The sequence below is a fragment of the Apteryx rowi genome, unplaced genomic scaffold (assembly GCF_003343035.1).
Source record: "Apteryx rowi isolate R43461 unplaced genomic scaffold, aptRow1 scaffold_1259, whole genome shotgun sequence".
Taxonomy (NCBI): Eukaryota; Metazoa; Chordata; class Aves; order Apterygiformes; family Apterygidae; genus Apteryx; species Apteryx rowi.
In genome coordinates, this window is record NW_020447485.1 from 8,386 (window position 1) to 17,149 (window position 8,764).

An 8,764-nucleotide genomic window follows, 5' to 3' on the forward strand; every position below is an offset into this window, starting at 1 on the left:
GCCGGCCAGGGTGCCCCGCAGGGAGCGGGCGCTGCGGGAGCCGCCCGGGTGGCCGGAGCGCACGGGAGCACGGCCAAGGCGGGGCACGCCGCTGCCCCAAGCACTTTGTGCCGCTCTGCGGTGTTTTTGCTGGTGCTCCGCGAGGCTTTGGCCAAGCTAAGGCCAGGAGCGGCTCCAGGACCAGCCCGGCTGCGAGCCAGCGGCTCCCGGGGGACGTGGCGGGAGGACTCGCATGCGGCTCCCGCAGTGCGTTGGGGGTCTCCAGCCCCTGTTGGCGCCCGGCCACCTGGGATCCCCTTGGGGAAAGCCACAGGCTGGATCTCAGGCGAGTGGAAAAGCACCAGGAGCCGCACTAAATTGCTAAATCCGTGCCGAAGCGCATGCTGACAAGGGCGGCCGCTTCCCTTCCAGGGATTGCAGGGAGYGAGGGGAGAAATTGCCTGGACTTTTACCAGCATGAGCGGCCTGGGAGCTGCTGCGAGCTGCGTGCCGGGAGGTAACAGCAAAACGCCCTCCACGACCCAACTGGAAAGCAGCCGGCTTCTCCGGGCACCGCAGCCCCAGGACACTCCGCTCCCCTTTCGCATCCCAGCACAGATGGAGACTGCAAAGCTGCGCGTCTCCGGGATGCGCTGGGCTCCAGCCTCCTCCTGGAGCCGAGGAGGCCATGGAGCATCCCAGTCACCGTAGAAGGGATGCGGGGCCAGACCCTCCGGGGACCAGGGCAGGGCAGGAGCACAGCCGGCCCCGGGCCTGGCACCTACTTGGCGCGGAGGGCCTCCATCCTCTCGGCCACTCGGTTGCTGTAGAGGTTGCCCTGCCGCTGCAGGCTCTCGCCGGCTTGCAGTGCCAGCTGGATCTTCTGCAGGTTGAGGTCCATGGTGGTGGTGAAGTCCTTGTGCTTCTTGATGGCGTTGCCCACCGCTTCCACGGTGTCGGGGAGCTCGGCGTGGGCCAGGGTGGACTCCTGGAGGGTGAGGGATGGAGCCCAGGCTGGGAGGGGTTTGGAGGGTGGCTTGGGGGTCCGGGCAGGAGACCAACACGCGTGTGTCTGTCCCCAAACGCCACCTGCACCCAGCACAAGTGACTGCAATTTGCAAAGCCCCCAGGAGCCGTGGGCAGGGAGGACGGGATGCTGCCGCCTCGGAGACGCGGGGCCGGAGGGGGACGCTCGGGACACGCGCGCGGCGGCGGCACCATGCCGGGGCCAGCGTTACCTGGTTGTACAGGCAGGYTTCGCACTGCTTGACGTCCCTGAGGAAGAGGTGGAAGACGTGCGACTGGACCAGCACCTCCCGGCGCGTCTCCCAGGTCTGCAGCAGCTTGTTCCAGCCGGCGTCCAGCTTCTGCAGCCACTGCTGGAGCGAGAGGTAGGGGATCTCCGTCTCCTCCAGCGCCAGCAGGTCGCTGACCGCCTGGATCTTGGCGTAGTCCTCCTCGTAGCCGTTGATCTCCTCCTTGAGGGCCGCGTGCTGGCTCAGCAGCTGCTCGGCGTCGGCCAGGCTGCTGGGCACCTCCTCGGCGGCCACGGCCGCCTGCGTCTTCACCAGCCAGGTGAGGAAGTTGTCCAGGTCCTGGATGAACTGCTGCAAGCGGCCGGCCACGGTGAGCGAGTCCTCGCAGCCCTGCAGCGCCCGCTTCAGCGCCTCCCACTCCTCACTGATCTGCTCGAAGGGCAGCAGGATCTCCAGGGCCCGCGCCGGGTGGGCAGCCGCCAGCACTTCGCCCTCCTGCTGCAGCTCCACCAGCCGCGGCTCCAGCACCACCAGGGCTGCCTCCATGGTGGAGAGGCGCCGCTGCAAGGCCAGCACGCCGCCCAGGTCGCTGCCGCCCGACTGCGTCGCCTCGATGGCTTTCCGCTTCTCCCGCACTTGCGCCTTGATCTCGCCGCACTCCAGCAGGTAGTTCTGGATCTTGAGGACGGCGCCCAGCTGCTCCTTCTTGCGCTCCACCAGCTCCACCACCCGGTTCCACCTGGGGATGGATGGGGACGGCACTGGGACATGCCCACGTGGCTCCCCGTGCCGGGATGGGGTCCAGCTCGGATACATCCACCCTCAGGCCCTTGCGCCCACAGGGACGTCCCGCGCGGTTCCCAATGGCTGGGAGCGGCGGTACCTGCTGTTGAGGTGGTCCTGGCAGGAGCGGACCTCATCCGCGCTGGGGTGGCCTCCCTCCACCAGCTGCTGCACCACTTGGTTCACGTCCAGGATCCGGCCCATGACGCTGTTCATCTCCTGGTCCAGGCTCTCGAACCTGGGCACAGTGGGGAAGGCACGTGAGGCGCCTGCGGGGCGGTCGGGGAGGTGCCCGAGGCGGTGCGGGACCCAGGCGTCCGTCCCCGTCCCCCTCCCCGCACCTGTGCTGCACCACCTCGACGTCGTCCAGCTCCTCCGGCACCTCCATCTTCTCCAGCCACTGCTCCTTCTCGTCGATCCAGACCTCGCAGGCGTGCACCTCGCTGAACATGCGGTAGAYGGCCAGGGCGTCCTGCAGCCACTGCTGCCGCAGCACGGCCACCTCGGCCACCTCCCCATAGAGCTGCTCCACTTCCACGATGCGGATCTGCACGTCGACGCCCTGCTGGTGCTCGGGCGCCAGCAGCGCCAGCTGCTTGCGGAGGGCCAGCACGGCCGCCCGGTGCTTCTCCACCTCCTCCACCACGGCCCGGTGCTTCCGCAGCAGCGCCTGGGTGGAGTAGTCGTCGTGGCCGAAGTCGTCGCTGGACACGATGCGGTAGGTGTCCTGCAGCCAGGCCACCAGGTCGTCCGTCTCGGCGCTGAACTGGAAGAAGTTCAGGGCCTCCTGCAGCCGCTGCTGGTGCAGCCCCGTCACCTCCTCCAGCTTCTTCCAGCGCAGGCGCACTTCCCGGATCTTCTCCTGGATCCCACTGGGGCTGAAGCGCTTCTTGGCCAGGATCTGCTCCCCCCGCTTCATGGTCTGGTGCAGCAGCGCCCGCCGGCTGCCCAGCTCGCCCAGCATCGTCTTGTGCTTGCTGGTCAGCGTCAGCACGCTGCTCAGGTCCCGGCCGCACGTCTTGGCGGCCAGGATCTGCTCCTTCTCGCGGATCCACGCCTCGGCCTCCTCCATCTCCTGGAAGAAGGCCCAGAGCTGGCGGGAGTCCTCCAGCTCCTTGCGCCTCTTGCCCGCCAGCTCCCCCAGCTCCTCCAGGCACGTCTGGACGTGGTTCACCCGGTTGCAGATGATCTGGGGGTCGCAGGGCTGGTAGCCTGGGCCGGGGGAACCAGCTCTTAGCAGGGAGGGTCTGCAGCGCCCCGAAGCCCCCTTCGACCCCTCCGGTGCCCCCCAGGCGCACGGGGGCCCCCGTGCCCAGCCGGCCCCTGGCCACGGTGCCCCACGTTACCCTCCAGCTCCGAGAACTTGAGGGCAGCGGCGTTGAGCGCCTGCACCCGCTCGGTCTGCGCGGAGATGTCGGCCTCCAGCAGCCCGTGCTTCTGCAGCAGGTCCTCCACCTCCAGCAGGTGCTTCCCAAAATCCTTGGAGACCAGCAGCACCTGGGGAAGGGGGATGAGGTGGCGGGGTCCAGAGCTGCCCGGCACTGCCAGGGACCCCCCGTCCTCCTCGTGGGACCCTGCGTGCCCCCGGCCCTACCTGCATCTCCTCCATCCAGTCGATCATGTAGACCATCTCCTGGAAGATCTTCTGGAGGGCCAGGTTCTGCTCGAGGCGAGCCCGGCGGGCGCGGACCAGCTCGGTCAGCAGCCCCCACTGCCGCAGGATGTTGTCCTTCTGGGCGCTGATGCGCTTGGTGTCGTAGTAGCCCTCGGACTCCATCTCCAGGGCCAGCTCCACCACCACCTGGATGCGCTCCTGGTAGGAGGAGATGTCGGCCTCGATGGCCTCGTGCTTCTTCATGGCGGCCTCCACCGCTGGCAGATCGTAGCCGAAGTTGTCCTGGGGATGAAGGAGACAGCGGTGTTGGGCAGGGTGGACGGAGGTGGGAACCCAGGAGTCCTGAACCCCGGGAAGGTCCCATCACCCTCCCCGAGCCGGGGAGGGGACCCAGGCRTCCTGGCCCGGGGCRGGGGCCCGCCAAGGCCCCCAGCCCACCTGCGACACCAGGCGCTGGTTCTCGTTCAGCCACGTCTCCCGCATCGCGGCCTTGTGGTCGAAGCGCTGGGCCAGGAGCTCCAGCTTCTCCTGCCGGATGAGCTCGTTGCGCAGGGACACTTCCCGCTCGTGCTCAGCCTTCTCCAGGCAGGTCCAGGCCTGCGGGGCGAGAGCCGGGCTCGGAGAGGGGCCCCCGGATGCCCCGTCCCGCGGGGCCTCCACCCCATCCCGCTGAGGCCCAACCAGCTCGTTTCACCGCAGCATCCCCACGGCGGCGAGGGACGCAGCGGCTCGCCTCAGCCTTTCGGGAGACGCCCGGCCCCGCTCCCAGCAGCACCTTGTTGATGTCGGAGATGCTCTTCCCCTCGCTGGGCAYGTAGAGCTTGCGGTTGTTGGCCCGCAGCTTGCTCTGGATGGTGAAGAGCAGCACCTCCAGGTTCCCCTTCTCCTGGAACCTGCGGGACCAGAGCCCCCGGTCGGCACCGGCACCGGCCCCCGCGGGAGCCCCGTGAACCTGACCCCGAGGCGCCAGCGCCCGGGAGGCGCCAGGACYGCGCCGTGCTCCGCGCCAGCCATTCCCGCTCACTTGACGGGTTTCTCCAGGGTGCAGAAGGCGGTAAAGGCTTGGAGCTGCTGCTGGACCCCGGCCAGGGAGTTGGCGAACTTCTGGTTGCTGATGATGGTGATGGTGTGCTGGATCCACGCCAGCAGCTCGGCCGCCAGCGCCTCGTAGCGCTCGATGATGGCTTCGATCTCCATGGCCTGGTCCAGCACCTGGGGGGGGCGGCACGAGCGCAGCTCGGGGGGGGCAGCCACCACCCCAAAGCAACTGTGCACGGCTCAGGGGTGCAGCACACGGCCCCCAAGGGACCATGCATGGCTCAAGGGTGCATCCCACCCCCCAAGGGACTGTGCAYGGCTCAGGGVTGCAGCCCACATCCCTTGAGCAACTGTGCACGGCTCAGGGGTGCATCCYGCGTCCCCCCAAGGGACCGTGCACGGCTCAGGGATGCAGCCCGCGTCCCCCCAAGGGACCGTGCACGGCTCAGGGGTGCAGCCCGCGTCCCCCCCAAGCGACCATGCACGGCTCAGGGGTGCATCCCGCAGCCCCCCCAAGCGGCCATGCACGGCTCAGGGGTGCATCCCGCGGCCCCCCCAGCAAGCCCCCCTGATGCAGGTGCCCAGGGTGGGCACTGCTTGGCAGCCAGGCGCGCGCCGGGTGCTGCACCCTTCCTCGCGCTCCCCCCACCCCGCCGCACACGGGGAATCGCTGCCTCGAGGCAGCCTGATGCCAGGAGCCAGCCGAGCCGACGGGCTTAAAATAGCAGTGATCCGGGCCGGGCTGCCGAGAGGGATCCAGCTGTGGCAGGAGGGATGGAGCAGGGCAGGGGCCGGGCTCTGCGGGGCGGATGGGCCCCGCTTGCCCCGCGGTGCCGGAGGAAGGGGCCAGCGCTCACCCACCTTCCCGATGCGCTTCCCCTCCACGGCCAGCGCCTTCATCTTGGAGAAGTAGTGGTAGAAGGACACCACGTAGGTGATGATGGACTTCTCATCGGGGTCCTCCATGTTGACGTCTGCCGGGCAGCAACGCTTCAGACCCCGAGCCCCCAGCTCCGGCCGGGCCCCCAAAGCGCCCCGCCGCGTCCCTACCCTCGGGGTCCAGCAGCTTGCTGAGCCCCAGCTGCTGCTCGGCCGTGTTGAAGGCTTGCTGCAGGTTGTAGGTGGCGTTGGACTTGGTCAGCTTGTGGAAGTCGATGAGGTCCGGCCTGCCGGTGGGACACGGCAGCGCCTGATGGGGCTGTCGGTCCCCCCAACCCAGCGAGGCCGGGGAGGGACCCAGGCGTCCGGGCGACCCCCTGCCCCATCCCGCTGCCCCCTCCGCGCCGTGCCGGACCTGTGCTTGTGGATGAGCGCGTTGAAGGCCAGCCCGTCCCTCCAGCTGGTGGTGAAGTTTTGGATGTTCACCTCCGGGTACCTGCGAGGAAACGGGGGTCACCGGGGCGGCCGGCTCCCAGGGCCGAGGAACGCTGGGATGCGGCCGACCGTCCCGGCACGTGGGGCGAGCGCCACCGCCACCGGCACCCTGCTCACCCCGCCGTCTTCATCTGGCACCAGAGCAGCAGCGCGTCCTTGGCTGAGCGCGTCTCCCGGTTGTCCTCGGTCTTGATTTTGATCACCTGGATCTGGGGAAAGCGGAGAGGCACTGCCGCACGGCGGTCCCAGCGGGGCCCGGCCCCCGCGCCGCCTCCCGCCGGCGCCGCTACCTGAAAGCGGAGGATGATGGTCCAGATGAGGCCGAGGGTGAGGCGGTGGTTGCCGTCCACGATGTCGTGGGAGCCCACGTTCTCCAGGTGCACCCGCTGCTCCTTGAGGAACTGCAGCGCCTTGTCCACGTTCTCCAGGGAGTGGATCCGCATCCGGCCCCGTGTCGGCTTGGGCTGCCGGCGACACCGGGAAGCAGCGGCGCTGCGGCCCCGACAGCCCTGCAAGCCCTCCTGGGGCAGGGGGCAGCAGGGACCSAGGTGCCCCCGGACCCCTCTCCACCCGGAGTGTCCCAGCTCCCTCGGGGCTGGTGCACRGAGCCCGGGGTGGATGCGGGCGGCCGCTTACCAGCTGCTCCCCCGAGAGCACCTCCAGGAGCCGGGTGAGCACGTAGCCGTCCCGCAGGTCCGCGTAGAGGTCGGTGATGCGGCAGGACACGCGGGCCAGGTGCGAGTTCACCCACTTGGTGAAGGTTTTCTTCTGCACGGCGTCCCGCTCGTCTGCGGGGCAAGGCGGCCGGCTCAGCCCCGGCCCCGGGGCCAGGGGAGGGCCCAGGAGTCCGGGCTCCCGGCCCCCCGCCGCGCTCTGCCCCACAACCCTCCCTGTGGGCCGGGGGCTGGCGAAGGCGGACGGAGCCGGACGTACCAGCCAGGGCTTTGATGCGGGAGCACTCGAAGAGCTTGGCGGTGGCGGTGGCATCGTCCCAGCCCCGGGGGTCGGGGCTCTCCCAGGCGCTGTTGTTGTTCTGCTGCTGCACGTCCATGTTGTCCAGCTCGGCCGCCACGGCCGCCATCGGGAGGACGCGGGCTGAGGGCACAGCAGCCGTCGGCACCGCGCCGCCGGGCACGGCCAGGGCGCACGGCGACGCCGGAGACAAAGAGGCGCAACCCGACCCGCGCCGAGATGCCACCGCACGCTGAGGGGCCTCGCCGGGGGTGCAAGCGCCCAGCGCCCAGCTCCAAAACACCCTCCCACGCCTCGGTTCTCCCCAGCAAGAGGGAGCCGGGAGTTTTGCGAGYGGGTGCTTGCACGGACCGGTGCAAGGTGCACGTTCAGTCCCAGGCCTTGCATGCACAAAGAGCTCGTATCGTGCTCACTCCCAGCTCTGCTCATGACGGTGGCTCGGGCTCTTCCGAACCGCTCCGGCAGGTGAGCGAGGGTCCGCGTGAGCCGGAGCATGCGTGTGCACACACATGTGTGTACAGGGAGGAGCTGGGCGCTCCGGAGCCGCTCACCCACTTTGCCCGTCCCCAGCACCCCGTCCACAGGGCTGCTTGGCTCCGGCACGGCTCAGCCGCGATGCCCCCCAGGGACCACCAGCCCCGTACCAGTGATCCCGGCCTGGCCGCGGGGCCATGGGAGCTGTTCAGCTCACGCTGCAAGGCCGGGAGCTGGGATGCCCCTGCCCTGCGAAGCAATGCTCAGAGCAGAGACTTGCTCCCATCATCCAGAGCTGGATCCAGCCTGCTTGACCCGGTCTCCGTACCGGACGGGGAATGCACCTTTTGCAATGGGCTGCGTCGGTGCAAGGAGACACGGGCTGAGCCTGTGTGCACTCCCTGGTGCGGGGGCAGCGGGGCTGAGCCCTGCAGCCTTCCTGGCTGTGCAGCCCCCTCCAGGACCCAGCAGAAAGGGGGGGGGGATGAAGCGCCCTCCTGAAGGTCCCCCTTGCCCGACCTGCGCCCATGCCAGCAGCCTCGYGCCGTGCTCGAGCGCGGCATCTCGGGGCTGCAACGGCCCCTCCGGCTGCAAGGACACGCTGGGGCTGCGCGCGCCGGGGCAGCATGCACGGCCGCAGGGCCGAATGCGGGTTTGCACAACGGCATGTTGGTGGTGGCCGAGGCCGAGCAACGATGCCTCTCCCAGGCCTTAGCAAAGCCTTGAGCACGGGAGCAAGAGCCAAAGAGCCTGAAATACCATGGACAGGGCAGGACGGACAGCAGGACGCAGAGCCGTGCTGTGCGCTCGCCCRGGGTGTCTGCATGGGGCATCCCGGGGAATCCCTCTGCCCCCCCGGGGACAGATGAGCCCCACGGAGAGAGGAGCACGGTCCCTCCGGGCCCCAGGGATTAACCCTTGGGAGGCTGCAGGAATCCATCTCACACGCCAGCAAAACGCAGGTTCACAGACGCACCACCTGCGCGTCAGCTGCACACATGTGCACCCGCTCTCCCGAACACTTGTTTGCTCATCCCCCCCCCTCCCGAAAACACCCGCGGTGGGGGAGAAGGTGATGCACAGCGGGGTGAGGGGCAGGGGGAGCCTCAGGTCTCGGGTTGGGGTCCCCAGGACCCCTGGGCTTCGCCACTGTCTCCACCCAGTGCCGCTGGTTCTGCTGCAGCCCTGTGAGCCAGGGGCAGCCCTGAGACCCCCTCCGTGTCCTGCCCCCACAGCATCTCTGGTAGCCCCCAGAGCATCCCCTGAAGCCCCC

At 69.2% G+C, this 8,764-nt stretch overlaps 1 protein-coding gene across 1 annotated transcript in view; it reads right to left on the reverse strand.

Moving 5' to 3' along the window:
• SPTBN4 (spectrin beta, non-erythrocytic 4) overlaps window positions 1-7,196 on the reverse strand; it is a gene marked incomplete at its 3' end in the record, with an annotated part of 15,578 nt that extends 8,382 nt beyond the window's left edge. Inside the window, exons 1-16 of the mRNA XM_026055760.1 lie at window positions 6,979-7,196; window positions 6,682-6,833; window positions 6,336-6,509; window positions 6,163-6,254; window positions 5,966-6,046; window positions 5,722-5,837; window positions 5,533-5,645; window positions 4,658-4,845; window positions 4,409-4,526; window positions 4,072-4,230; window positions 3,613-3,915; window positions 3,365-3,515; window positions 2,360-3,230; window positions 2,119-2,256; window positions 1,218-1,974; window positions 765-967 (exon numbers count right to left, since the gene is read on the reverse strand). Of these exons, the coding sequence (XP_025911545.1) occupies window positions 765-967; window positions 1,218-1,974; window positions 2,119-2,256; window positions 2,360-3,230; window positions 3,365-3,515; window positions 3,613-3,915; window positions 4,072-4,230; window positions 4,409-4,526; window positions 4,658-4,845; window positions 5,533-5,645; window positions 5,722-5,837; window positions 5,966-6,046; window positions 6,163-6,254; window positions 6,336-6,509; window positions 6,682-6,833; window positions 6,979-7,126 (3,764 nt within the window). The remainder of the gene's footprint in view (window positions 1-764; window positions 968-1,217; window positions 1,975-2,118; window positions 2,257-2,359; window positions 3,231-3,364; window positions 3,516-3,612; window positions 3,916-4,071; window positions 4,231-4,408; window positions 4,527-4,657; window positions 4,846-5,532; window positions 5,646-5,721; window positions 5,838-5,965; window positions 6,047-6,162; window positions 6,255-6,335; window positions 6,510-6,681; window positions 6,834-6,978) is intronic.
• Window positions 7,197-8,764: the final 1,568 nt, after the last annotated feature.